At 46.3% G+C, this 27,800-nt stretch overlaps 3 protein-coding genes and 1 pseudogene across 4 annotated transcripts; 2 read left to right on the forward strand and 2 right to left on the reverse strand.

Annotated features, from left to right (window-relative positions):
- Nucleotides 1–2,924: 2,924 nt before the first annotated feature.
- LOC117833249 (uncharacterized) lies at nt 2,925–8,472 on the reverse strand (annotated as a pseudogene).
- A 1,175-nt stretch (nt 8,473–9,647) lies between these two features.
- On the reverse strand, nt 9,648–10,581 carry LOC117866962 (uncharacterized). The gene has a single exon (XM_034751268.2). The coding sequence runs from the start codon at nt 10,423–10,425 to the stop codon at nt 9,949–9,951; it is 477 nt and encodes a 158-aa protein (XP_034607159.1). The 5' UTR covers nt 10,426–10,581; the 3' UTR covers nt 9,648–9,948.
- A 5,118-nt stretch (nt 10,582–15,699) lies between these two features.
- Nucleotides 15,700–20,793, forward strand: LOC117834051 (protein NCA1). The gene is made up of 8 exons (XM_034713668.2): nt 15,700–15,963; nt 16,140–16,471; nt 16,562–16,790; nt 16,941–17,086; nt 18,205–18,292; nt 18,370–18,516; nt 20,108–20,257; nt 20,352–20,793. The coding sequence occupies exons 2-8, from the start codon at nt 16,194–16,196 to the stop codon at nt 20,397–20,399; spliced, it is 1,086 nt and encodes a 361-aa protein (XP_034569559.1). The 5' UTR covers nt 15,700–15,963; nt 16,140–16,193; the 3' UTR covers nt 20,400–20,793.
- A 3,141-nt stretch (nt 20,794–23,934) lies between these two features.
- Nucleotides 23,935–27,475, forward strand: LOC117866244 (protein SMAX1-LIKE 3). 2 transcript variants are annotated; one of them, XM_034750404.2, is made up of 3 exons: nt 23,935–25,466; nt 25,731–25,926; nt 26,154–27,475. In XM_034750404.2, the coding sequence occupies exons 1-3, from the start codon at nt 24,238–24,240 to the stop codon at nt 27,258–27,260; spliced, it is 2,532 nt and encodes an 843-aa protein (XP_034606295.1). In that variant the 5' UTR covers nt 23,935–24,237; the 3' UTR covers nt 27,261–27,475. The 2 variants fall into 2 exon arrangements, with proteins under 2 accessions (XP_034606295.1, XP_034606296.1); XM_034750405.2 differs by having other exon boundaries at nt 23,940–25,466; nt 26,169–27,475.
- The last annotated feature ends 325 nt before the right edge of the window (nt 27,476–27,800 follow it).

A 27,800-nucleotide genomic window follows, 5' to 3' on the forward strand; every position in this document is an offset into this window, starting at 1 on the left:
ATGGATAGCTACGGTACGAGCTGGGCCAGGCTGCCAGGCATCGTCGTCCGGCTCCGGCCCAGCCGCCCAGGCCCATCCATCCTCCCGTTCTCCCTCACGCGGTGAAACTCTCGTTTTCACCACAAACTCATCCAGCAACGGAATCATGGTTGTGTTGTGAGCAGCTGATCCCTGTAGTTTTGCTCAGTACATACGTACGAGTTTACGTTAACCTTGGTCGACTGTAATCATGGCGGTTTTGCTCGCTGATCCTCCTCCAATTTGGTAGCAAGCCCGTGCATCATTGCTGTCCGAGAACAAGATCACCGTACGGCAGCTCGCATCGACCGGCCGACCATCACATGTGCGCAGGGCGCTCGACCGACGGCCCGGCGTCGTCGTTTATCCCGGGCGGCCGCCTGCATGCACGGACGCACGCAGCGCGCAACCCGCTGAACATTCTCCGTGAGAATAGCGCAACCAGGCGCGGCTTCTTGTAGCACGTTTTTTGTGCTCCGACACTCTCATCACTGAGAGTCGATCAGGCCGGCAGCATCATTGGCCTTTCCGAACATAGATCTAAAAAGGTTGTCAATGAATGCGTTTTGATTATGCTCCGTTTGATTTTAATTTGATACTACTCAAAGTTTCAGCTTCCATTCGATGTATTTTTTTAAAATTCGATGGAAACGGATCAAAGCCTTTTTTTTTCCGTCTACTGAACTTTTACGGAAGGATATATATTGCTCGTTCGACGGGGACAGCTGTAGCGGTGGGGCAAGCGGGGCTCAAATTCTTTGTACCGCCGCTCGGACAATGGAGCTCCCTTAGCTCCTTCTTGATTTTTTTAAAAAGAAGGAGGTAAGGGATGGGAAGGAAGGAGAAGAAGAGAGAACTTCTCCTAACCTCATGGACTGGATCCGCCGGATGTCCCCTGCTCTGCCCGGGCCAAAGCTTGGTGGCGGTAATAATAATGGATAAGCACGGCGAGATCAGATCTGCCCGCGCGTGACCGTGCGCCTGATGCGCCTGGAAAATAACCATGACGTTTCCCGATCAGAAAGCCCATGCATGCATGAGACACTCAGGTGACCCTGCCTGCATTTGCCAACGTTTCACCTAAAAACCAGGGCATGGGATAGATCTACCTATATCCCAAGGGAGAGTGACAGCTCTATGCTGTGGGGTCATTAGTTTTGTCTTTCTGTGACACGGTGCACGACGTCGTATAATACGATGCCATCGCCATCGCCATCGCCATCGCCATCGCCTATTTGCCATGCAGCCGAGAACGGAAGATCAAGTGTTCCCCACGCACGCTTGTACTCTTACACTACAGACATTGTAAATTTCCCGCGACTGAAGTTATACGGCCGTTCGTCTGCGCCTGAAATCATAAGGTCTCCTTAGCAGCTCCATGAGTGATGATGGCTCAGGTGAGCCTGCATGCTAATGTTGCTGGAAAAAAAAAGGAAGAAATCTACCACACAGAAATCAGCACGGAAATATACTAAGCAGAGGGACGTCAGTCGTCATTCAGATTCAGGGCTCGCAGTCGCAGAGCGAGCAGCAGGGCCAGCAGGGTGTAAAATTTGTCCGAAGATCCCGGGCCTGGTGCAACTTGGAAAGCATCTTCAGGCAGCCTCCGCATTTACCCCCTAGTACGGCACTGTTTCGCCGATCCTTTGCTGCTATACTCTTGAATGCCTTTGCAGATGGTATTGGTAACTCTCCATCGCCCCAACCACCACTGTGTGCAGCAATTTGATGCGTCGTCGAGCTGTGGATGTGCGCCTTGCATTGTTTTCCTGCCATCTTCGTTTACACTACAGAAGCACTGCTTGATATTATTTTCTGAATCCTGACAATCTTTCAGAATACAAAGCACTGTATTTTTTTTTTCTGAATCTAGTAGGCTAAGTCTAGTGTTTATGTGACCAGATATGTTGAATTCTGCACCAGTCATCATTGGGGGTAAAGAATTGTAGATTTCTGCGCCTGGCATCCTCGCTGCACCTATGGTCTATGGCTCATCTTCGTTCAGATCGATTCCTGGTGCAACGTTTGCAGTGCAGGAACATGGGTCGAATAAAAGTTCTTATTCAGCAAACAGACGATGACTTTGTACTAGCGCATCGGCCAGGTGACTTAATTTAGCGCACCGAATGCCACTTACTGAATGAGAATGAGAATTACTGCGCCGCTGCCTTAGTTTTACTGGGGCACACGGCCTATATACGCTTCGCTAAACTGATAAATGCTGAGCAGTTTACCATCCGTTTTAACTGACAAAGGCGTGGCCTAGGAGCAGAAGTGATCAATATGTAGCAGGAGTAAGGAGAGGAAGTAAATGAAATCTCATTGGCGGGTGATCATTCATGGTGACTGAATGTGGCCTCTGACAGGTTTACCACTTGCTTGGGCAAGTGTAACTGGAGGCAGGCGGCAGGCCTGGATGACTGGGATCATCCTGATTCCTGACGCACACAGGGCACACACAGCAGCAGGTAGATGCATGCCAGAAGACAGAAAAAGGCTTTGAATCTTTGATTGTTTCTGGCTCCACCTCAAAAATTAGCACCCAAGTGCATAGACAATGATTCCAACCTAGGTAATTTTCAGCCCATGCTGGTAGCTGGAATCGGCGGGATAGAGGTCGAATCTCCTCCCCCATAACTGAACCCGCACCGCCGGCCCCCCAGTGCGAGGATTTCAAACACGTAACGGCCCATGCCAGTTTCCAGTAGCGCTCTCTCTCTCACAAGTCACAACAGCAGCCGTCGGTAACGCTAACGGGATACAACATGCATCCAGAATCATTTACAGACTCTGCTAAATTATTCAGTATAATACCATGAAAGACACATCATATACCGAATGACCTAAACTAGTAACACTAACGGGATCCATACGCAGTCTCACGTGTACATAAATTGATTGGTGATCTAGTAATGTTGAGACCTCTGCGTTGCCCGCACTGACGCAAAATAATCCTTCTTGATGTCCTGGAGCTTCGCGACTACATCATTCATGGCCATCCTCTGCCCAATTGACTCGCTCGAACACGTAAGGCCCAGCTCAAATACCGATGCGAGAATGCTCTTACTAGGTCGCTAATAAAAAAGCATGAAGCCTCCGTGGTTGAGCCAACCTAGCAGCAATTTTCATCTTTTAAAGTGGGGTTTTGAAGTGGAGCTCGTAGTTGTTGTTGTTTTTTCCTTTCCCCCTAGGAAGTGCTATTTAGTTGGTGCAGTGAGAGCCATGTACATAGAGTTGTTTTTTTTATTTTTTTGTCTTGTTTCGGCAAAGCTTTTGCCATCCGTTAAAAAAAAAAAGAGCTAGTCGACGAAGATCCATAGCACTGTCGGTCTGGTGATCAAAGCAAATGCGTCGGATTTCTTCATCTTGCCATAGCCTGGCATCTGCAATGTCTATGAGCCTTGCTGGAAACGCTTGAGAGATCCACTGTCTCAAGCTCAATCCTTCCACAAACATGAGATCCGTAGGCCTCTTCCCGGTAAAGACCTCGAGCAGCATGATTCCGAAGCTGAACACATCGCTCTTCCGTGACGCCTTTCCCATGAACGCAAATTCTGTCATAGAAAGCTTTGAATAACTTAAGGGTAATGTGATATGAGAAAGAGGGACCGCATATGTATTGCAAAAGAAAAGGTGGCTCCAAAATGATGCGATCAACTATACCTGGCGCCATGTTTCCAATTGCCCCTGGCATACTTGCTGAAATCATCGAAGTGTTGTCTCCTAAGAGTAACTTGGCGATGCCGAAGTCCGCCACATGAGCAGTCATCTCTTCATAGCACATTGCTAGGTTTTAAGTCGCAGTGCAGGACAACCTCATGGTGGCCATGGTGCAGATACTCCATCGCCATCCACACGCCTAGCATGACGCCCAGCCTCGTGAGGAATCCCATGCAAGGCCTGCTTTCATTCTGCAGGTGTTCCTCCAGGCTACCGTTAGGCATATACTGTAGCACAAGTGCTCTGAAATCCATGTTGGAACAAGTGCTAAGTATTCTTATGAGGTTGTGATGCCTGGCCATCCGCAGCGCCTTACATTCAGCATTGAAACTTTGCATGGCCTGCTCGACTTGCATGCTGAACACTTTTATCGCGACAATCTTACCATCATCTAGTTGGCCCTTGAAAACTTTACCAAAGCTTCCAACCCCAAGTAGATTTTCCTCGCTGAATGTATCCGTGGCACGGACGATTTCGTAGTAGGAAACTGGCCTATGGCTAATCATACCAACCATATCAATAGAAGCTTTAACATCTGGCTTCTTTATTCTCTTTCTTCTCAATAGGTATAAGCAAATAGTGATGGCACAAAATGCTATTGTGACAGCAGCAAGTACAAACTTCAGGAAGTTTTGCCAAAAGGTTCGACGAGACTTGTGTGAACACGGTGAAAATCCTAGTTTTGGAGGACCTCCGCATAGCCGAACATTCCCCATCAAGGACTTCAAGGTCAGGTTTGAGAAAACACCACCATTTGGTACCTGACCTTCTAGTTCATTAAAGGAGAGGTTCAGATTAGAAAGGCAGGTGAGGTTTATGAGGTAATTAGGTATAGGACCTGAAAGATTGTTCGAAGAAAGGTCCAATGTTTCTAAACTGTTCAAACTGCGAAATGAATCCCCAGGATTGAATCCTCCAAGGAGTTGTGCGAAAAATTCAAGTAGGTTAACATCTGAAGGTTGGCAAATGAATTCGGGAGACGACCAACCAATTGGTTATTCGAAAGATCAATCATATTTATTGTTGGCAAGTATCTGGAGCTGCCGACAGTTGCCAAGGCTGGCCAAAACATCAAGGTTTCCTTCGAGATGATTGTACATAATAGAAAAATACCAAAGAGACCTATGGTTTCCAAGTGTAGATGGTACTGGTCCAGTCCGCTGGTTTTTGAATAAATCCAGATACTCCAAATTAGATAGGTTTCCAATGAAGGCTGGAAAGGAACCTGTCAGCTGACTAGACATAAGATGTAGATGGGTGAGTTGTCTCAAATTTCCCAGTTCCAACGGAATCTGTCCACTTAGGTTGCAGCTTCCGAGATCAAGATGTCGGAGCACGGTGAGGTTGCCGAATTCACTGGGGATGCGCCCAACAAGGTTGTTGTTGCCTAAAAGAAGAAAAGTGAGCTCTGATAGCTGAGCCAACCATGCCGGCACAACATCGACGAAGAGATTTATATATAACGAAAGTATTTGGAGGTGCTTGCATGAGGCCAGTCCCAATGGAATCTGACCCATGAATTTGTTCCTCGACAATCTTATCTCTTGCAACATTGGGAGCTTGAAGCTTTCGTTGCCGGGTAAAGGTCCGTACAGATTGTTCTCTCGAAGATTCATCCTCTCAAGGTTAGACATGTTGAAGATGGCAGGAGGTGCTGGGCCGGTGAGTTGATTATAGTCGTTCAAGTACAAATGTCGAAGCGTGGACAAGGAACCAATACTATGCGGTATGTGCCCAGAGAGACTATTGTTATTACACAACAAGAAGATCAATGAAGGCATGCTTGTGGATGAGAAGTTTGGTAGCTGGCCGTTGAGGTAATTTGCTTCCAGAGAGAGGTTTCTAAGATTCTGTAGGCTTAGCAGCCCATTTGGAATTGATCCACGCAGTTGGTTCAGACCTAGATCAAGAGTTTGGAGCCTCGTGAGATTACCTATAGCGGCTGGGATTGTACCTGACAAACTATTGTTCCGAAGATCGAGAGCTATAAGGCGAGGCAGTCTTCCAAGATCATTCGGGACGGAGCCTGCAAGGCCTGTGCCCGTAAGGTTAAGGACATGTAAGAAAGGTTACCAAGGAGCGGTGTGATCTCTCCTTGGAGAGGCACACCCGGCAGCTCGAGCTTGGTGACCCGCTGTGGCCATCGCCGGCTGCAGAACACGCCGGTCCAGTGGCAGAAGGACGTCTGGTTCGTCCAGTTGTTGGCAAGGAGGCGAAGGGGATCGGATAGCTGGGATTTGAAGGCCAGCAGCGCGGTGAGGTCGGTGTTTAGGGAGTTTACTGAATCAATAGTCAAAAAAAATATTCTATGCACTAATTTGGCTTTCTCAGTTCTCACTGATTTTGTGCCCTTATTTGGCTTCTCAGTTCTCACTGATTAGTGATTAGTTGTAGGAACACTAATTTAGTCATGGTGTTTGATTTAGACCCTTTCCGATTTACAAAGTGTGGCATTGTAGCTTCATCCCTCTTCTTAATTACTTTAAAACTAGCAAGATTCTGGATTTGACCTTGTAAGCTCCAATGCTCCAGTTATGCTTCTCTGAAAAAACGGACAGAATGCAGCAAAACCATTGGGACCCTTGGCTGTATTATTCCAATTCATTAATTGTTTCTATACTGCAGGTACGGCAGGCACATCTATAAGCGAGAATCTTAATTGATTTTCCTTTGTGATGCATTGATCAACGCAAGAAAGCAGGAGGATAACTCTGCAACAATTTCCCCCTTGATTTCAAATAAACTCTGAACTGGTACCTCATGTTCTTTGCTAAACTCTGAAATGTTTCATGCTCATATAGTTTTATCGATGAAAAAGTAAAGTCATTGCGTTTTGTTACAAATCCATGTAGCCGATGAGTTTTACCAGTTTTAGAGCAACTCGAAAAGACTGCTAATCTTACCCCCAATATCCTTTTTAGGGAGAAAAAGAGAAAAACGAACTCCAACAGTTCACCCAAACCTTTCCCAATTTTTTAGCGACGCTAAAAAACAGCCTGCCACCGCGTATATTTTAGCGTTGGCGTTTCTCCCCCAATCCTGATTCCGCACACCCGCGTGTCCCTTCTGATGGGCCCAATACGATGGCGTGGCTTGTTTTGAAATATTGGGAGCAATTTATTAGCGATCTGCTATAGATTGATACGTTTTTGGGGAAAAAAATTTTTAGGTGAACCCCCAATACATAGTTTTGGGAAAAAAAATTTTAGATACTCTTGGAGTTGCTCTTAGACCTTGGTTATGAAACTTTTTTTTTCAGACCACGAGTGCACTCATGCCTGATAGCCATGATATGAGTAGCCATTACAGCCTCATATTAGGATCAACTCCCTAGAATTTATTTTCATTCCTAACAATTCCAAGTGCATGTTTATATAGTATAATAATGCATGTGCTTCAGTATGTAATTTCAATTCCAAATAATGCATGTGCTTCAGTATGTAATTTCAATTCCAAATACATGTTTATGTATAATTTCAGCTTATTTTCTCCTCATCTGTCTACCAGGTTTTGGTGGTGCCTTTAAAAAGAGAACATATAGAACGTCACTGAAGAATATCATCATAATCGGGTGCATAGATAATTCATGAAGTTCTGAAAGTCATTCTAGGTACTGAAATTCTTGCAATTACAATGTGCATAATTGTTGGCAAGTTGTGTTGTGGCAGTCCAGAGATACCTATGAATGATATTGTCCCGATTTGTTATTTAATACATGTGGCCAATTATAATATGTTGGGGGATCCTTCCCTTGGTAATGTTGCAAGGTTTATTTGAGATGACCAATTGTCAACTGAGATGATGTCGCTACGTGTCTTCGGATGTGATGCTAGCTCTGAGAGAGGCCTTGTTCTTAATGAATTATTGCTCTTTATTTGCAACTTTCATGTAATATATATTGTCATATGTATATACAACTAACAATTATTTTTGTTGGACGTGGCTAGGGTAGTGCAGCCCTTGCAGCCGCCGGCGGACTCGGTGCGGCGCAAGCGGAAGCGGCGGTGGCAGGAGCAGGCGAGCGGCTGATGGAGAACCAGGAGAGCCTCCACCGCAGTTACAGGACACCATGGAGCGGCGCTCTCAGAACATGGCAGTTTTGAGAGCATATTTTCAAACAGCCTCTTGCTGGCAGGTACAGATATACAGCAAATAGACTCTATGGCCTTGTTTAGTTTCCAAATTAAAAGTGGCAAAGTTTGCATTTTGAATAAATACGTAACTGTAGCATTTCATTTGTATTTGTAAATTATTGTCCAAATATTGACTAATTAGGCTCAAAAGATTCATCTCGCAAAGTACAACAAAACTGTGCAATTAGTTTTTGATTTCGTCTACATTTAGTACTCCATGCATGAACCGCAAGTTTGATGTGATGGAGAATCTTCGTTTTTATAGTGCTAAAGTTGGGAAAAAGAGAAGGCCTGATCACTTGCTTGGTCGAGTGTAGTTGGAGGCAGGCGGCAGGCCTGGATCATCCTGATTCCTGAAGATGCCAGAAGTCAGAAAAAGGCTTTGATTGTTTTTGACTCTACTACTACTCAAAATTGGTACCAATCCACCATAGACAGAATGGGCAGGGATGATCCAGCCTATGTCAATTTTCAGCCCATGGTTGCTGGCTGGACTCTCGGCGGCTTTTGCCCAGCCTACAAACTCAGGCCCACCAAAAGCCGACAGTGAGGAGGAGCCCATGTCGTCCACTTGCAAGATTTCAAACACGTAGCAGCCCATGGCCACTTGCCACGAGAGGAAAAGAAGGCGAGGAAAAAGCGGATGCCTGCTCTACTCCAGTCTTAAAATTCTGGTTGAGGAACTTGAAGCCAAAGATATCCGGATCACTGACTGCTTCGTGACAGTACCTACCAATTGCTGCTGATGCCAACGGGTTCCCGTGACCCTCACGACCCGAAGAAAGGAAGTAAACTGTCTCCAGCTGCTAAATGTCCCAGCAGGCACCAGCCATGGGAGGCTACACGAGGTCCGCCTCCCGCCAGGTCGCTGCCCCCACTGGGACAGACAAGGTCCGCCGTCCGTGCCCGTGACATCTGCCAAAGTCAGAAAGGGAGGTCCGGAGGCGATCCTATCCCAAATCCGAGCAGAGTTTTCTCCGGTTTCCTTTCCGCGCGGCTGCCACTGTCCGTTCTCACTGCTTTCGATCGGCGTCCGGCCCCGACCCTGGCCCACCCGACGGCGACAGCTGCAGTTGACGACGTCGCCGTGCGCACGACGCGACGTGCCTGCCCTGCCTCATGTTCCGGTGAGGAGGTCGGAGCGCCGAAGCGCACACACGCAGACAGCCTTGAGCCAACCGAAGCTGTGCCCGCGCTGGACGACGCGCCGCGCCTTCTCCGCGAGCTCAGCCGGTGTCGCCCACGCCCAGGCCCAGTGTCACAGAATCGCAGGCTCGCATCTGCAGATCTGCTCCGCCCTCCCCTGTCTTTCCCGGCCGGGCGCCGTCGGACACCACCCCACCAGGCCACCAAACCCAACGCCGGCGGGCATGTGCACCGCTCCGCTCCCCCATCACGCGCACGAATACAGGCGACGCGCTACGGACACCGCGGCCAATGATTGGGCATTCTTTGCGCTTCCCCCGCGCATGTGCGCCAGGGGGGGACACAACAATGCAACAGGTAATCAGGGTAGGTGCGCCACCAGACGCCGCAGCTACCCGCGCCGTCCATCTTTGACCGCCGCAGCCTCGCCGCCGGCGACGTGTGTGCCACCGTCGTTGAGCAGGCTGCAGGCATTCAGGGGGAATGATTCGCGAAGGAGAATGTCTCTATCTGACAACCGCGAACGTGTAAAGAGAGGACTAAAGAAAGCTGTGGGGGAGAAAACAGAGTGGAGTGCATGGCATAACCAAGCAACCGAATGTGGACATGTATGTATGGAGCATGTTGGGATGATCAAAAGAAAGCTGCTTTTCTTTCTTTCCACCTTTCCTTCCTGTACATGATCATTTCATTTGCCAATTTTTCATTATCATGAGTTCATGATTCCTGTATCATCTGTTTCTCCTGTGTTTAATCCCTACTGAAATATTTACAAAAAGAAAAGCAAAAACTCGAGAAGTCAATTCTGTTCTAAATACACCAAAAAAGGAGCGAAGAAAGTAACAGCGAACTATGGAGGGGAAAAAAGAGCTGAGAAAAAGAGAAACAAATGTGACCCAAAACTGTCCGGTTCTCGCCGGCGGACAAGACGTCACCGCCCGAAGAGCGCCCCGACGAAGCCGAGGCACCCCTCGACGAGGCGGCAGAGCGGGCCGCGCCTCCGCCGCAGCCTGGCCTTCTCCTCCCGCGCAGCCGGCGTCAGCTGGAGGTACGCGTACGCCGCGTGCTTCACCAGCGGGTGCCGGATCATGTGCACGTCCCCGCAGCTGCCCGTGGCCTCGTCGGGGGAGCTCGCCGCCTGCTGCTTCGCGTACTCCGGCGACGACATGATGTCCCGCAGGCTCGTGTACGACCCCCGCGGACCGCCGCCGCCGGCGCCTCCGTTGACGCCGTGGCCGTTCGGGATCTCGATCTCCGGAGGCGCCCACCGGCGACGCATACCGGTGACGCGCTTCACGGGGCGCCAGTGCCGGAACTCGAAGTCGCCGCCGCCGCCGCCGCTGCTGCCGAGCGGCGACCGGAGCCTCTGCCGCTGCCGCAGCGGCGACTCCACCACCGCCGTCACCATGGATGGCGCGATCGCCAGGACGAGATGGATGAATCGGATTGAGCAGCTCAACGGAGCCGGGGGAGCTCGTCGAGGTGGAGGGGAGAAGACTTCTGATTGGGGGAGAGAGAAAGAGTCCACCACGAACTTAAACGTGCAGTTTGAAACATGGCAAAATGTTCGCGGGGTGGGCCCACAAGGCAGTTGGAGGCATTTTTTAGAGAGAGAGAAAAAACAGAGAGAAATCCGGGGAAACAGGAATGGAATTTTCCGACGCGCCGCTCGACGTGAGCGGCGATGCTGGGTGGTGGGACCCACAATAATTGTTGGGTGCCACGTCAGCACGGCCACGGCTAGTTGTGTTTCTCCTCTGGTTGTTTTTTGCCTCTTCCTTTTTTACAATCCTTGGTTGATCAAGTAAAATGGATTTTTTTTTGGAAGGGGTAAAAGGGATTCCAAATAAATAAAAGGAGTTTGTCCTTTTCTGAATCAAGCCAACTTTATTAAAGGTCCGTTGGGTTCCTTTGCTTATTTTTAAGCAAGTGTCACATCAATGTTTAGATACTAATTAGGAGTATTAAATGTAAACTATTTACAAAACTCATTACATAAGTGGAGGCTAAACAGCGAGACGAATCTATTAAGCCTAATTAATCCATCATTAGCAAATGTTTACTGTAGCAACACATTGTCAAATCATGGACTAATTAGGTTTAATATATTCGTCTCGCCGTTTAGCCTCCACTTATGTAATCGGTTTTGTAAATAGTCTACGTTTAATACTCCTAATTAGTATCTAAACATTCGATGTGACGGGTGCTTAAATTTAAGCAAGTGAACCAAACCAGGCCTAAAACAAACTAATCCAAATGTCAAAAAAAAGATGGATAAAAGTGAACAGCCCTACATGCTTGCTGCATCTTTAACAGGTAGTCATTCTAAATATTGGAGCATTGGGAGATGTATTGCTGCAACCATAAAAACTGAGTTGCAAAACAAATTACCTACCCTCTAATATGATTTGTGGCGTACGTCAGAGGGTCAACACTATTGCTGATGATGCTATTTCAGAAAACTTTCTGTAAATGTCCATCGAAAGCACGGTGACTTCTTAGGGGAATGTACAATATTGATTTGCTAACAATGGCGTTAGCTGTACTTGTAAAACCCACGTCATATCTCCTGATTTGATCAGCTTAACTTTGAGCAAGCTGGCGTCATATATAAACAACGTTGATCAGCTTAATTTTGAGCAAGCCGGCGTCATATATAAACGAATGGAGGTAGTATGTTTTAGTTAGAAAAATATTTGTGGACAATATCCACAAAAGCAATATAGACATTTTCTTTTTTTAGGGTCAACGGGGGAGCTCCCCTGAATTTCATTTCCAGGACCCGTTGGAGGCCAAAAACTTGTACATCTTTTGCAGTTTAGAAATAGAAAAAAAATGGGTGCAGCAGTTCTAGCTATGTTGTTTATATTGAAGAAAACACAGTACCCAGGATTCAGCAACTACTCGGTCTGTCGGTGGGAACCTATGACTCCACAAGCGTGAAAACAGTCATAATGCTTCGCAGGATTGTTGCCGGACAGGGAATAGTCCATAGACTTTGGACGGCAGAGCCTGAAGTGTCGATGCCTAGGATCCAAGATGCAAAAGGGCAGCGGAAGATGATGTGGTTGCAGTCTTCTATTACTTGGTCGCACATGACGACTCGTTAAAAACATGTTTCTTCACTAGGTTGGCACGGCACTGGATGCACTCTTGGACCAGCAGCCATGCAAAGAATTGGATACGGGGCGGAGAACGATTACCCTAGACGAATTTGGCGAAAGCACAGAGAGGGGCGCTGGTGGACGACATAAGCTTGTTGTAGACTGCTTCGGAGTGCAGCACATCCCTTTTATCAGCTAGAGGGGAACTACGGTGGTCTGCCCCCTCTCTGAGCGAAACTTGTGCAAGCAGGCTGCTCACCTTCTCCAATTCTGTGATTTGTGATGGCCGCGCGTGAGATCCGGGGAATGAGGTGCCGGTCAATCCCCTCTTGAACTACCTGGGCCACTGAGACATCCACATTGGTGGCGTGCGTGTGGAGCAGAGGGAATAGCTCGCACAGCCTGCTAGCAGAGAGCCACTGATCCATCCAGAAGCTTGTTGATTCCCCATCAAAGACTTCGCAGACGGTGATGGCGCGGTAAATCGGTAACAGTTCCTCCAGGTCTTGCTAGTGGGCGCCCACAATGTTGCCGTGCAGGGTCACTAGGTTGATTTGGCTTCTGACCAAGGCTGCCCACACCGAGTCCCCTGGATGGTTGAGCCGATGAAGAAGCTAGAGGAGGCTTTTGCTTTGGGTTGCCAGGTCCTTAGATCCCTAGGCCGGCCTGATCTTTTGATTGGCATGCAAGTTCCCACGCGATGAGGCATTGAGCACCACTGACAGTTTCGTTGCCAGACCATAGGAAGCTCCAACGTCGACGGTTAAGAGCATCCAGCGTCCCTTGCGGCAGTAGGAGGATGGACATCGCGTAGGTCAACTGGCTGTCCATGATGCTATTCACTAGCACCGTGCGCCCCATTTGATTGAGTCCATCGCGTAGGTCAACTGGCTATCCATGATGGTGTTCACTAGTACCGTGCGCCCCATTCGATTGAGCAGGGAGGCGCGCCATCCGCTGAGGTACTTGTTTGACTTGGCGATCAGTGGGGTGAATGCGGAGAGGCGGAGCTTCTCGCTGTGGGAGCCCCCAAATACGTTTGGGGGAAGCCGCCTATTTGGCACCCAAGGATTTCTTGTAGTGCTGTCACCGTTGCGCTTGGCTATGCATCGACACCATGGTGCTTTTGTTGTAGTTAATATGGAGCCTTGTGGTTGCAGAGAAGCGATCCAGCACTTCCTTCAATGCTCGTAGCCCTGCCTGGCGAATAGTCCTTCTCTATCCTTGAGTTAACTGAAAAGGAAAATGAAATGGTTAATTGTTTAGTTCGTAATGAAAAGGAAATGGTTAATTGTTTAGTTCGTAATGGGACGGTGACTTGGCGAAGAGTCCTTCTCTATCCTTGAGTTGTCCTTGATCGAGTAAATTTTTTTTTAAAAAAAAAACTAAACGGAGATATGTGATTCGATCCATTCTTCAATGTCAATTGCAATTGTTTAATATTGAGACCAAGCCAGCGTTATCGAACACTCAAAACACAAAAAGTTTTTTTTTGTCAATTGTAATATAATTTTTTGCATTCTATACTGGAGGATAAGCAACAATTGTTGATGTACTTATGAAACTTCCCGTAAAACTTCATTGAGTCTAATACAATGTTCCTGAGCTGTTTGGTGTGTCAACTGTACTTGCAAAAACCACAAAACATTTCCTCTTCTGAAGTATCATAATGGTGGAAAATGACGCTGGTCGGTATTCACGCAAGCGGCATATATTTTCCTCAAAAGAAAGCGATGCCCACATGGACAAGAAAAAAAAAAGAAAGAAAGATCAGAACTGTTGGTTGCACGGACACAGTACTCCCTCTATGAATACAATGAATGGCTACATTGTACAACAAGGCAACAAGCAACTTCAAACGGCTTCAGTAGGATCAAACACAAATGATTTAATTTGTTTGCAGTTGGTGATGACTAACCATGTGGTTCAGGGTTTTCGGAAAAAAAAACCATGTGATTCGGGAAAAAAACACAATACTGCACATGTATCCAACTCGGCATTTTTTTTTTGGAAACTTTGATACACTGCCACTTCATGTGGATAGATGAAGTATGCATAATCAATCATTTAAGGCTATTGCCAAATTTGATGCTGGAGACAAGCCAAACTAGCTTATAGTTGCACATAAGATTTCAAAATATCGGAGTAGTGGACAATGTATGTGGTCGATACATGTTAACAGGCTACACATTTTTCCCTTGGAAGAAAGCGATAGCCATGACCACGATGTAGCAGTAGCACTTAACTAAATGCACTCCCGTTTGGAGGCTTAATTGAGAAGCCAAACTTGGTGTGCTTATCTTTCAGAATTGGTATTTATTAATGGATCTTAAGGATGAAAGGCAAGTGATTTATTAGCTTGTTATTAGTACTATGTGGACCAGCTTTGATTGGTGATATTTGCACCAAACCAAAGGTTCTCATTTTTTTTACATCAGTGTCTTGGATGATCAGGTGCATGGAAATATTAAATAAAATAATTACAGCTTACTCCAATCTTTACGTATGCGGTTTGAGGGAGGCTGCACGTGAGGAGGAGTGTTAGAGTATAAATGAATTGACCACCTCTCCCATCAGCTTAAGTTGAACTGATTGGTGCGTACAATTGGTTCACGTACTTAGTACTTACAACAGTGGATACACATGTCGGCATCGTCGTATTGGTCGGCCATTCGGGGGGAATTCAGACGGTTTCTTCGTCAAAAAGCGACCAACATTTTTGCAGCAGAAGCGGATCTTTCCAAAAGAAAGAGCTGCCCGCACTGACATCTTTTGAATCTGCGGCGAGAGCGGGAGGCACCGATATGGGAGGGAAGCCTTGTCTGTAGCTAGCACAAGCGGGCAAGGAGACGACAAACCCTATCTTTTCCTTGCTCTCCATCCACGGCCTGGCCTCCACCTCATTGTGAAGATGAGCAGAGGCGGCAGCTGAGACGACGGACACAACAGTCAGAGGCCACAGTTACAGTCACGGTCACTCGGTGACTCACTTGGACAGCAGTGAAGAGTCACAGTCTCACAACGTTGAGACAGCGCGTGAAGGATAGGAGGTCACGGAGCAAGCGACGAAGCTGGAGCCTGGAGACGCTGCGCCGCCATGGCCGTCGTCATCGGCTCCGGGAGCCCCAGTCGCCGGTCGGGAGAGGTGGGCCGTGCCAGGCTCGTGCGCATGGGCCTGACGGGTAGACCGTTCTGTCTGGCCCAGCAATTCCCTCTCAAAAGTATCGTGTGCCGGCCCACCTGTAGCCCATGGTCGTTGCTACCCCGTTTCCACTGGACCGTTGCCAGTGGGCCCGGGAAGTTCTCTGATAAATACTCCCGGGCCCACTGGCAAACTCTGAATTAAAAGAAATTGAGAATGTCCTAGTCAATGGATAAGATTTCAAACTCTGAAGAGTTTTTTGATAATTTGGTGCAGTAGCTTACGTAGTTGACGAAATTTACTGGAAAAATAAATCTAACCAGACCACAGGTCATTTTTAACCAGAAAAGGGAGAAAACTGTACAAAGGAATTGAAATTCAGCTAGTTTAGCTCATTGACATCTCCGAAACGAGTACCGAACAAAAGACACCATCTTGACGTGGATCCAGGGGCAAAACTGGAAAACGCAACAACCTGAGTCCTGAGCGCTGAGGTCCTCGTCCTCTCCCCCCACCAATCAACCGCCACCGCAATTGGTTGCGCCGCCTCACCATCACCGGCGACCTCACCGGAGTCACCGCTGCTGGGCGAGCCGGAGCTGCCCGAGCCTCATCCCATTGAGTCCTATCCCGTCGAGAGCCCCGTCCCTTCCCTCCTCTTCCTCACCGTCCGCGCTTCGATCGATTTCTTCTGTTGCCGGTAGGTAACCCGAGCTTTGCTTGCACGGATTGTCCTATGATTTCGATTCGTTCCTGGGAATCTTTTGGTTTCTATTTGCTAGTTCGATTCGTGAGCAATCGAACCCGAATATTCCTTTCTCTCCATGAGGTTAGCTGTGGGTTCGCTGGCTGCTAATCCCAAATCCAACCATCCAGGATTGGGTTAGGTTCTTCAGCGCGCAAGAATCAATCTTGGAGGTGTATGCTCCCATGAAATCCAATAGGAGCAGCGGCGGTGTGTGCCCCGCGAAATCTGACAAGAACATCAGCGGCGTATGCCCTGTCACTGGGAAGAATCACGGTGCTGAGGAGCAGGGCAGCACGGGCAATGCTGAAGGGAAGAGCTCCGATCCCCGATTGGTGCCGGCGAAGTGCCCGTTCGGCTACGACTCCGGCACTTTTAAGTTGGGTCCGCTCAGCTGCATGATCTGCCAGGCACTGCTCCACGAATGCAGCAGATGCAAGCCCTGCTCCCATAAGTTCTGCAAGTGCGTCTTGTGCTTTTCATCCATATAATTAAACACATATTGTATTCCTTTCCTTGTCTGAAACTAGTCTTTCACTGGATTTCGTTGCAGGGCTTGTGTATCGCGTTTTAAGGACTGCCCGTTGTGCGGTGCTGATATAGAGGGCATTGAACCTGATTCTGAACTTCAGGCCCTTGTCAATCGCTTCATTGATGGACATGCCCGAATCAAAAGATCACATGCCTCAGGGGATGTGGAAGTATTGGGTGGCAAGAACAAGGTCATTTATGAGGATGTTTCAATGGAGAGAGGAGCCTTTCTGGTGCAGCAAGCTATGAGGGTCAGTGATTAAATTAATTGCATTTACATCTTAATATGAGCTCTTAACCTGCCAAATTCTAGTAGCTAATTATTCTGCGGTCTGTACTCTGTACTACTGTCTTTTGATGATTGTGATGTTTCAACATGCATGTAACTTCTACATTTCCAGGCCTTCCGTGCTCAGAACATTGGAAGTGCAAAGTCAAGGCTTAGTATGTGTGCAGAAGACATCAGGGAGGAGTTGAAATCTTCAGAAGATAATCTAGACCTGCGTTCTCAGCTTGGAGCTGTTTTAGGAATGCTTGGGGATTGCTGGTATAGCCCAGTCTCGACTATGTTACTCCTAAATTCCCACTTTGGCAAACTAAGCATACTACTGGCAGGAACCCAGCCAAATATGAATGCATTGTTTGTTCAACCCAGTAAACTTTACCAATTGTTAGCTTTATGTGTATATAAATGTGCGATTATATTTTCGGATATCGAACACTCTAAAAGAGGCAACTTTGACTACTAAATTTCTTGGAAAATATGTTCGGACAAATTGTGAAATATTGTACAGTGAAAGTATTTTGGTCACTGAACCAAGTGCCCCCTGTCACTTGGTTAATCTAAATATATTTTCTCATGTTACCACTAAGTTTGTGCACCATGTCCAAAAGGATATAATTTGTATACAATAAATAATGTTCTGGAATTTGGAGGTCCAGTGCTTTCACTCCCAAGAGTAAAGGCCCATTCTAGTCCTGCAGGCTCATTCCAGTCTTAGACAGTAATGAGACACTGCAAGGTTTGTTAACTTTCCACTGATTTTGGGCAAAAATCTAGTTTAGATAACAGTCCTTATGAACGTACTGGAATGTGAACTTTCTTTTTTCTGAGGTCCATCATTATAAGGCAGCATCCGCAAATCAACAGGAGCTTTCCTGTGGCATTAATATTGATACTATAAATGTATCAAGCTAGGTTCTCGCAAATAAATACTCCCTCCGTTCTTAAATATATAACGTTTGGGACAAGCAAATTAGTTCATTTTTGAACTAACTAGCTTGTCCTAAATGTCATATATTTAAGGACGGAGGTAGTAATAGCTTGTGAAATTAATACTGATACTGTAGTAAAGAAATGAAAAGTCTCATAAGGCTTTTGTTGTTCCCTCCAGGCTTTCACTAAATGCTGCATCTTTCACTAGGCTTTCACTAAATACTGCATCTTTCACTAAATACTGATACTGTCTGCTTTTGGATATTTTTTCTTATCAATCTGTTATAACAGTCAACCACAAATTCATCTGAATGGGGTTGTACTTGTTTTAGTATGTTTATTACACATCCACCCTCTTTATAACTGTTTTCCAATTGTTTCTTTTACTTAGTTTGTTGATCGCTGAACTCACTGCACACTGTATCCTTACAACTGTACCATGTTTTCAGTCGGACCTTGGGAGATTCTCCTTCAGCAATCACTTACTATGAAGAAAGTGCTGAGTTCCTCTCGAAATTGCCCGTAAAGGACCTTGAGGTTGTATTCATTTTTACTATGAGTGTGATAGCATGGAAAATTCATTTTGTTAATTTTGGTTATACATCCATCTACAGTTGGTGCATACTCTCTCAGTTTCACTAAATAAAATTGGCGACCTTCGGTACTATGATGGGAACCTGCAATCTGCACGAAGTTATTATGCCCGTTCATTGGATGTTCGCAGAAATTCAGTGAAAGAGCACTCAGCAGTGGCCTCCCAGGTAATTTCTATGCTATCAGTTATGATTAAGCATAAATTTATAAAGATAATTATTTCTTGATCTTAAACAGAAATGGAAGGAACATTATGCATACTTCCCTTTTGTCCCTTCTCGTGGGAAAAGGTATAACTGGGGTTTTAAAATCTTCTGGGAAAAATAAAAATACAGTGCCAGCCATTTCTTGGTGAAACTGTTTTGAGTTTTAGTGTTTGGTACAGCTTCATTAAAAGCTGCTGCAGAAGCCGGTGAATAAGTTGTACCAAACGGCCCCTTCATTTGTTTTTAAAATCAGTGATTGGTACCCCACATATTAGTGCTTGTATGGTATAACTGGGGTATACATGAGGCAATTATGTGGCCTAACTGCTTATTACACGGTAAAAGGTAGGGGCATCCATAGATTATGTGGCCTAGTCATCCCTCATTCCCTTTTGTGCTTGACCTTTTGGTGTTGAACACTTGAACTACACTAAGTGGAGGCAGAGGCAGCTCTTGTCATATTGGGCAAGTACACCCTCTTGTCAGAATGGCATGATGGTCCACACCATGTGCACCAGCATGGATAACCTCTTAAAAGATGATATGAAGAGATGGGGTTGCATCTTCGTACCATGTTCCATGCATCTGTCCAAGGTGATTATATTGATAATTGACTATTACCATCACCTGAACCCTGGCAAATGCTTTGCTCCATTTGAGGAGCATTTACATATGGAAGCCTGGAACCTGGCAACCTCATGAGTCATGAACACCAATGTTTCAACTGAAACCAGCTGCTAAAAGTGGGCCAAAGTGCCATCCAGGGTTGTTAGGAGATGTCAATAGTGGGTGATTGACATAATAATTGAGCAAGCGAAATTCCACTTGAAGGTGGAGTGCCCGGTTCTTGTTATTATCTTGGAGGAGATTCTTGATGTTGATTGGTCTTTGGCTATTGCGCTTTCTGCATCACGATATCAAGGATTTCAGATGAGATGGAGCTGTACAACCAGTTGAGGGTGACATAGTCAAGTTGCTACCAATGGCTATTGGGTGTGATCAGGATGAGAAATATGCATTGATCTCTAGTTAATTTGTACTATGCTACAAAATAATTGATCGCAAAGAGAAACGGAATAATGATCTGGAAACATGGGAAAGATAGACTTCTATCTGTACTTCTAAGATAGTGCAAGCTTCTGTTAGATTACCGCAAGCGTTTGTATTTTCTTTAACATATTCTCTTGAGTATATAACTTTTAAATCATTTAAATTCAAGTTGATGAAAGATATGCTTCACTGCAGACATGTTATGAAACTCAGCCTTCCTAGGATCCAAACGTGTCTCCTTATTGTACAAACTGCTGCCCTAGAATGACTATAGTAGATTCCTTTGTGTGCTTGCTTTTGGTATTTTATAGAATGCACACTGCACTTGTCCAAATTGACCTTTTGGAGTTTTGTTTGAGCAGTCAAGCTTGATTTAGTCCGCTTGGTTTCAATTGTTTCTCTTTGAGCTAAGCTGTTCCATAGAACAGATAGATGATTCATACTGTGGTTTACTTAAGATGCACATGCGATCATTTGATAATTTGACAACTGTTGGATATAGGTAATTGATTTAGCAACTTCTCTTGCAAAAGTTGCGGATGTTGATAGAAACCTTGGGAATGAAAGCACTGCAGTCAAGGGTTTCAAAGAAGCAATTGAATGCCTTGAGAAACTGAAGCTTGGTTCTGAGCAAGCTAGTCTTGAGCAAAGGGTAACTATTTTTTTTATCCCCCATCATGTGTCCTCTCATCCTTGCGCTCTCCCTATGTGTTGCTGTGAGCTAAGCTTGATTCTGTATTTTGCAGCGCCTCTCTGTTTTAGACTTCCTACACAACCAATTAGCAGATAAGTAATGTACGGTGGCATCCTAAAATCATACCCATAAGAAACATATTCAGCATGATGGTGTTGAAGAACTTCAGTATTCATGTATGCATACAGAAGGAATTTCTCTATGGTAATTAGAGGGTATACTTGAAGGCTGGCGACCCAGAATAAGAGCTCTGGCTTGTAAATATATCTTCCATGTGCTGAACATGGAGAGAACTCTTGATGGCTGCCCATATGCGCTGCAGTCCAACCCTCTAGTTTGTTTCCGCAGTTGGGCACTAACCTGAAATGGTGCGGTGCTGAAGATTAAACTTCTCAGAAGTTCCTTGTTCCTAACTCATGTGTGAATGTAATCCCTTTGTATATTGACAATAAGATGAGGGAATACTAATGCATGACCGTTGACCGTTGTGCTTCTTTAGATTCTCCCATATCAAGCTGTTTGCATCTTAGTGGATCAGGAATCTACAAGTTGAGAAACGATCTATGTCTTATAACATTAGTACATTTGGAACAAATGGATATTTGACCAAAGTCTTGCTTTGCAAAGATCTACAGCTAATGCAAATTTCATTTGTGCGGAACATAAATGGTCTTGTCACTTGCAAGGGTATGCTTACAATTTGTTTTTTTTTTGTCAGCGGTCAGTGACTTGACTAGTTACCAGCATATCCATTAGATATGCTGCAGGTTCTATCGAACCTGTTGGAACTGAATGATTTTCGTGCTTACTGATGCATCTGTATATCTTCATCTTTTGGGCTTTTGATTCTTCAAAAAAAAAACTTTTGAGCTTTTGGTCTGATCAGATAAATCGAAGTGGACAGTAGGAACCGTATTACCAAATGGTGAATAATCTTACTACTGTACTATATGTATAACATAAAAAAGGTGTGCCTAAAACAAGCAACATACTTTTTCTTCACAGAAAAAAGAAAAGAAAAGAAAACAAGCAGCAATGCACAGTTTGATTCGGGCTGTTTTCTTTTCCAGTTTGATCAGGAAAATGCCACATTAGTGCTTTCCATGACTATATTCCTTCACTTTATGAAACGATGGATATATCACACCTAATTAAAGCCTTCCATTCATCATGAAAGGGGAAAACAACTAAAAGAGACAGCCTTTTCTCCTCTAAACCTGCCATGGCCGATCAATGCGCCCAAAACTTGTCATGAGGATATACACACACCATATATAAATGTGACTCCGATTTCTTTAGCTAGTAGTATATATCTTCCTCCCTTTTTTTCTGCTTTTCTGATGCTTTTCCCACATCTCTCCTCTTTTCCTCTTTCTCCTCCAGGCACTTCTTTTGTAGCGTTTGCTTGGCGTTTTTTAATTGCTTTGTGTTCTAATCATGAACACCGTCTTTTGTGTAGCTTTTGGACCAAATATAGGGCGAAGAGACAGGCCAAGGCGGCTTTTGACTGCAAATGCTTCAGGACCAGCAATTTTGACCAAAAGATTTTACCGCCATGGTGGCCATATGCATCTGTTGAAAACTTGAAATGTTTGTCTCCTTAATTCATTTTTTTCATGGATAACTTTTCGTCTCATTGAACATGTTTTAAAATAAAAAAAGAAGAACCATTATATTGAATCAAACCGGTGACTAATTATTTCAATTTGGCATGTACATATATATGAAACGATAGCTGAATGAACTGAGAAAATAGAGAGAGGGAGAGAGAGGGAGAGGGAGAGGGAGAGAGAGAGAGATTGATGCATCGGGTAGAGATGGATCGATATGATGACAGCCTACTACTTTGGATCCAGAGTACGTAGCGATCGAGAGAGCAGACAAAGATCGGTGGATCACGTACGCAGTTCCCGATGCATCCTGCATCTCGTGGCCGTGCCATGACCCATGCATGACCAGGGGGCCGGAGATCAAGCTAGAGCTAGCTAATATAAACCGCATACATACGTGAATATGAATGTCACTGGTTCGATATCAACAGTTGCATGCGTGCTACAAGTGGACCTCCAAAAATACGCGCATGCAGGCGTGCATGATGCACAGCGTAGATCGATGCTGATGAGGTCCACACGACACAAGAGTATGCGCATAGATCAAATGAAACAAGCTGCATGCCACACATATCAAAATGCTTCTGATGATGGAGTAAGGGCTAAACCCATAGGGTAATAGATTCTTGGCACACGCCATCGTAAATTTCCTTATACCTTATCTACCATCGATGTGTCTGACATGTGGGCCGTATACTGGTGGTAAATAAGGAATTTTATGGATTGCGTAGTTACCTATCACAAAATCTAAAAAAAAAACGCAAAATCACTTTTTGAACCATTAGATTAAAATCTAAAAAGAACCAAATCCATGGGCGCCTCTCCTTATAAGTCTGCACGGTTCTCCATTCCGTACCTCCAATGCAGTATTGCTGCCACTAACTACCCTTTCCCCACCTCGCATCGTTATGTCGCTACCTATTTAGCCTCCCTTCACCCCCCATAGATCTTTCCCACCATCGACTAGAAGGCTTCTTACCCATCTCTGACGAGAAAGCCGTGCCCTACCACCCCTCCTCTGTTTTCGCGATTTCCGCCATCAAATCTGTGGCTGAAGACCACCACAACCCATATATCTTTGACAGCTTGTTTGTCTTTTATCCTCGCCACCATCACCGCCGCCACCCCTTGTGTCATCCGCTTCTTTGACAAGGCCACCTCTACCCCTGGCGTTCCCAAAGCTCCGAACATTCCACCTTGAACCCTTACCAGAGAAGATGACAACTTCGCTGGAGAAGCTTTTCGATTGGTAAGCAAAATCTCTACACATATCTCGCGGGTAGAAATCCAATTGATATTCCCTAGATAGATGAATTTCAAAGTCTATAATGTATTGTGGCTGAATTTCTCCAAATCATCAACAAGCAACTTGCTATGTAAGAGATCAAGAAAACACTTTTTTTTTCTCACTCCATATATAGAAAGTGCCTCCTATGCTCTAGTTTTTTCGAGATATATTTTTTAATGTATGTGTCCATATGCTCATCCTGGTCTGTCATAGAGTCTCAATATTTATTTACATCCAATGGTGTCGACCATACAGGACATTAGTTTCAATTATATCAATGGAGTAGGGTTTACTATATTGTAAATTCTTATAAAGGATATATAGAATGTACTCTACATCCTTCTAAGTAATAAGCTATAGTCCTAAAAAATGGAAATGCAAATGCCCCAAAATGTGCTTGTAAAAAGAACCTTTGCTATGTGCATACACATGGAAATGATGTTTTCTTTATACATGTGGCGCCACATCATCTTTTCCATGTATATCTAGTTCCTGAGGTTGAGTGCAAGGGAGGGAGAGGAATATGAGTGCGTGTGCATGGCTTTTCCCTCCACATGCACTGCACGCTTCACAAACACAAGCGCGAGACACACCACCAGCCAGTTTGTCTTGCCTTTCTTGGGCCCTAACCTACACAAAAGCAAGAGAACATCACCAAATAAAACTAGGTCACCCAACTCACATAATTCTTATATATAAGTTTTTATATATGGGTCGCCAATATGCCACCGATATCTCAATGACATGTGGGCCAGGGATCGGATCCGCACTTTAGCCTTGTGTAGTAGTGACGTGCTCCATATCATAGAACATGCTCTTTCTCAGTTTCATCCTGTTGGTTTTTCTTATAGAAGAGATGTAACTGGAGTAGTATAATATGCAGGTGTGTGTAACCAAGAGACACCTTCACTGATCCACTTGACTACTAAAGGGGTCGTCAGAGGTCGCAAGAGGATCCAGCCTTGCCACTGCCAGGCACTTGTGTTGCGCCCGCACGTTGCTTGCAAATTGCAGAGGAGATCTCGGCAAGCAAGCGCAGGATGCGCGCCGGCGGCTGCGCGGTGCAGCAGGCGCTGGCCGCGGAGGCGGCAGCGGTGGTGAGACAGGCCGTGGCCCTGGCCGGGCGGCGCGGCCACGCGCAGGTGACCCCGCTGCACGTCGCCAGCGCCATGCTCTCGGCGGCGGGGCTCCTCCGCGCCGCCTGCCTCCGCTCCCATTCCCACCCGCTCCAGTGCAAGGCCCTCGAGCTCTGCTTCAACGTCGCGCTCAACCGCCTCCCCACCGCCGGCCCCGCCGCCGCCGTCATGTTCCACCACCGCCACCACCAGGGTGGGCACCACCACTCGCCCGTGCTGTCCAACGCGCTCGTCGCCGCGTTCAAGCGCGCGCAGGCTCACCAGCGCCGGGGCACCGTGGAGGGCGGCCAGCCGCCGCCGCAGCCGCAGCCGGCGCTCGCCGCCGGCTCCAAGGTTGAGATCGAGCAGCTCATCATCTCCATCCTCGACGACCCCAGTGTCAGCCGCGTCATGCGCGAGGCCGGCTTCTCCAGCTCCCAGGTCAAGGCCAACGTCGAGAAGGCCGTCTCGTCGCCGGAACGTCACCCGAACACGACGACCAGCCACGCGGCGACGGGCTCTCCGCCAGGTTCCGGCCACGCGAGGCGCCCCAACGCCGACGACGACGCCATGCGCGTGCTCGACTGCATGGCGAGCGGGAGCAAGCGGTGCGTGGTCGTCGTCGGCGAGAGCGCGGCCACCGCGGAGGTGGTGGTGAAGGCGGTGATGGACAGGGTGAGCAAAGGCGAGCTGCAGCAGCGGCACGAGCGGCTCAAGAACCTCCAGTTCGTGCCCCTCCCGGCGGCGTCGTTCCAGAGGATGACGAGGGAGGAGGTGGAGGCCATGGCCGGCGACCTCCGTGCGCTCGTGCGGCAGGGCTGCGCCGCCGGGAAGGGAGTCGTTCTCGTCCTCGAGGACCTCGCGTACGCCGCTGAGGCGTGGGCCGCCGCGTCGGAGCGGAGAAGGCGTGGCGGCCGTGAGCCTGGCCAGTGCTACTGCCCCGTCGAGCACGCCGTCATGGAAGTGAGCAGCTTGGTGTCCGCCGCCGGCGGTGGCAGTGGCAGAGGCCTCGACAGGTTCTGGCTTCTAGGGTCCGGGAACAGCCATGCTTACATGAAGTGCAGGGCAGGACAGCCATCTCTCGAGGCCGTCTGGGAGCTACACCCAGTCGTCGTGCCAGACGGCAGCCTCGCGCTGAGCCTCAGCTGTGACAGGTGATTAAAATCAATTGATACTAATTGTCACCTGCTAGTTTGATCATCATGATATAAAATTGCATCAGGTTGTCGAATGCAGCTATTTGTTTACTTTTTTAGAAAATAGATTTGTCTCCTACCTCTGCAACCGCGCACAATCAAGTTCTTACAGCAAATTCAGCTTAAAAGCTGATCACTAAATGAAAATAAAAGTAGCTATTTGTTTACTAGATGATTAACGTGTGTCAATGCTGGATTTGTTTATCTTTTTTGTTCTTCCAGTGATGCTGAACAACTGGCAAGTCAAGAAAGATCAAGGAGGCCATGGCCCTTTGTTAACAATGGCGCTGCAGCCGGCGAGAGCGAGCCAACTTCCTCCTGTGCCGCGACAATGACAACGCCTAGCGTACCGCCATGGCTTCACCGCTACCAAGAACCAGATATGAACAGACTAGGCAACCGCAGCACCAGTTTGCAGGTACATTTGCGAGCTGAAGAAAGTTTAGTTTGAGGGGGCCAATCCAACAAAAAAACATGTTTAAGCAACTTATTAGTAGGAGGGGGCTATGTTAGTATCTAATTGGAATTTAGGTAGCAAAATCAAGCATTTTAGAGTGTTTGCCATCTTTGTTTTGATAATTTGATTAGTGTGTTTATAAAGTTTAGAAATTTAGAACAACTTCGTTTCTAAAAATGAAATACCAGCTTTCTTCTGTGCAGTTGCCAGATTGGAACCCCAACTATGGATTAGCAGCACACCACACCTCGGAGCTCACACTGAGCTTTTCCTCACCGGCTACTAACTCTCCAGACACTTCTTCCATTTCTGGCTTTGCCCCAAGCTTCATCAATGCGAACCTGATGATGAGCTCCAAGCCATGGCAATTCAAGCTGATGCAACCTTGGCCAAACCATCAACATGATGATCCATTGGCCAAGTCGTATGACCATCAACCATTGCATGCAAACCCTAGTCCAGAATCTTACTCAGTGTCCAACTCATCAGTAAGTGGCTCAGCGGAGTCGCCAAAATTCATGGAGCTCACCGCTGAGAATCTAAAAATCCTTTGCAACACGCTCGAGAATCGGGTCCCACGTCACAAGGATGTGGTTGCAGACATTGCCAGTGTTGTGCTCCAATGTCGCTCCGGAATGACAAGGAGGATGAGATGGTGCCAAGAGAAGCCAAGTGCAGTGACATGGTTGATCTTCCAAGGAGGGGACAATGATGGCAAGGAAGTAGTGTCTCAGGAGCTTGCAAGGCTTGTCTTTGGATCCTACAGCAAGTTCACCTCCATCTCACTACCCGAGTTCACCCAGGTTCACACTGATTCCAGCTCTAGCCTGCTCACCCTGAAGAGGCAAAGATCACCGGACACTGGGCATGGCTACCAAAGATTGTATGAAGCGATACTTGAAAACCCTCATCGGGTGATAATGATTGATGGTATCGAGAAACTGGATTATGACTCAGAAATCAGTATAAGAAATGCGATCGCAAATGGAAGAATTAAGGGTTGCAATGGTGATGAGATCAGTTTGGAGGATGCCATTGTAGTACTGAGTTGTGAAGCACTCGATTCAAGGTCTAATGCTTCCTCCCCTCGGCTCAAGCAAAGGGTCATTGATAATGGCGGCAAGGAAGAAAATGGCATGAACATAGAGAATGGGATGGAGTCATCTGGTTTTACCTTGGATTTGAATGCATGTGCTGAGGATGGAGAAGAGGACGGAGTGAGTGTTTCTGATAATATGAGGATCCTCAATATTGTGGATGGTGTGTTCTTCTTCCAATTAGCAGAGGATTTGTGACATTATCTTTCCTTCACTTTATCAAAAAATTAGACTAGAGATCTTAGTTAATTACTTATTTTTCTTTGTATTTTTTTCCTTTTCCCCTAGTTTTCTAGCTAATGCTGACTTTAATGGCCTTTTGTAATATATATGTTAATTCTGTGACGAAGCGCCAGACTTATGTGTAGAATTCAGGAGCTAGTTAAGAAATAAAGGAAAAATATGGTTGTCAATGGAAATTACCTTAATTTTATTTTATTTCTGTCAAATTTATTATGTATTAATATTACTAGACCAGCATGTTGGGATTAATTGACTACAATAATGTAGCAATAAGAACACTTAATCATGTAGTAGAGACATTGATTTAGTTGTTAGGTCACTAGTGCGTGGGACACTGATGCCTTATATATAGACAGAGAGAATAGTTTAATGCTGATGTGGTTTGTGGAAACATGCATTGCAATCACCAGCCACAAATGCTGCAATGTGCTGCTCCCCACAAGGTGGAACGAAACAGATCTTTATATTAGTGTTGCCATGGCATTATTACTACAT

The sequence above is a fragment of the Setaria viridis genome, chromosome 8 (assembly GCF_005286985.2).
Source record: "Setaria viridis chromosome 8, Setaria_viridis_v4.0, whole genome shotgun sequence".
Taxonomy (NCBI): Eukaryota; Viridiplantae; Streptophyta; class Magnoliopsida; order Poales; family Poaceae; genus Setaria; species Setaria viridis.

What these genes read in the sequence shown, in the direction of transcription:
- LOC117834051 (XM_034713668.2), top strand. Translation starts at nt 16,194, where the DNA reads ATGAAATCCAATAGGAGCAGCGGCGGTGTGTGCCCCGCGAAATCTGAC. An exon ending in TGCTCCCATAAGTTCTGCAA is followed by an intron (nt 16,472 to 16,561) that starts GTGCGTCTTGTG and finishes ATTTCGTTGCAG; the next exon opens with GGCTTGTGTATCGCGTTTTA. An exon ending in AAGCTAGTCTTGAGCAAAGG is followed by an intron (nt 20,258 to 20,351) that starts GTAACTATTTTT and finishes TGTATTTTGCAG; the next exon opens with CGCCTCTCTGTTTTAGACTT.
- LOC117866962 (XM_034751268.2), bottom strand. Translation starts at nt 10,425, where the DNA reads ATGGTGACGGCGGTGGTGGAGTCGCCGCTGCGGCAGCGGCAGAGGCTC.
- LOC117866244 (XM_034750404.2), top strand. Translation starts at nt 24,238, where the DNA reads ATGCGCGCCGGCGGCTGCGCGGTGCAGCAGGCGCTGGCCGCGGAGGCG. An exon ending in CTGAGCCTCAGCTGTGACAG is followed by an intron (nt 25,467 to 25,730) that starts GTGATTAAAATC and finishes TTGTTCTTCCAG; the next exon opens with TGATGCTGAACAACTGGCAA. An exon ending in ACCGCAGCACCAGTTTGCAG is followed by an intron (nt 25,927 to 26,153) that starts GTACATTTGCGA and finishes ATGAAATACCAG; the next exon opens with CTTTCTTCTGTGCAGTTGCC.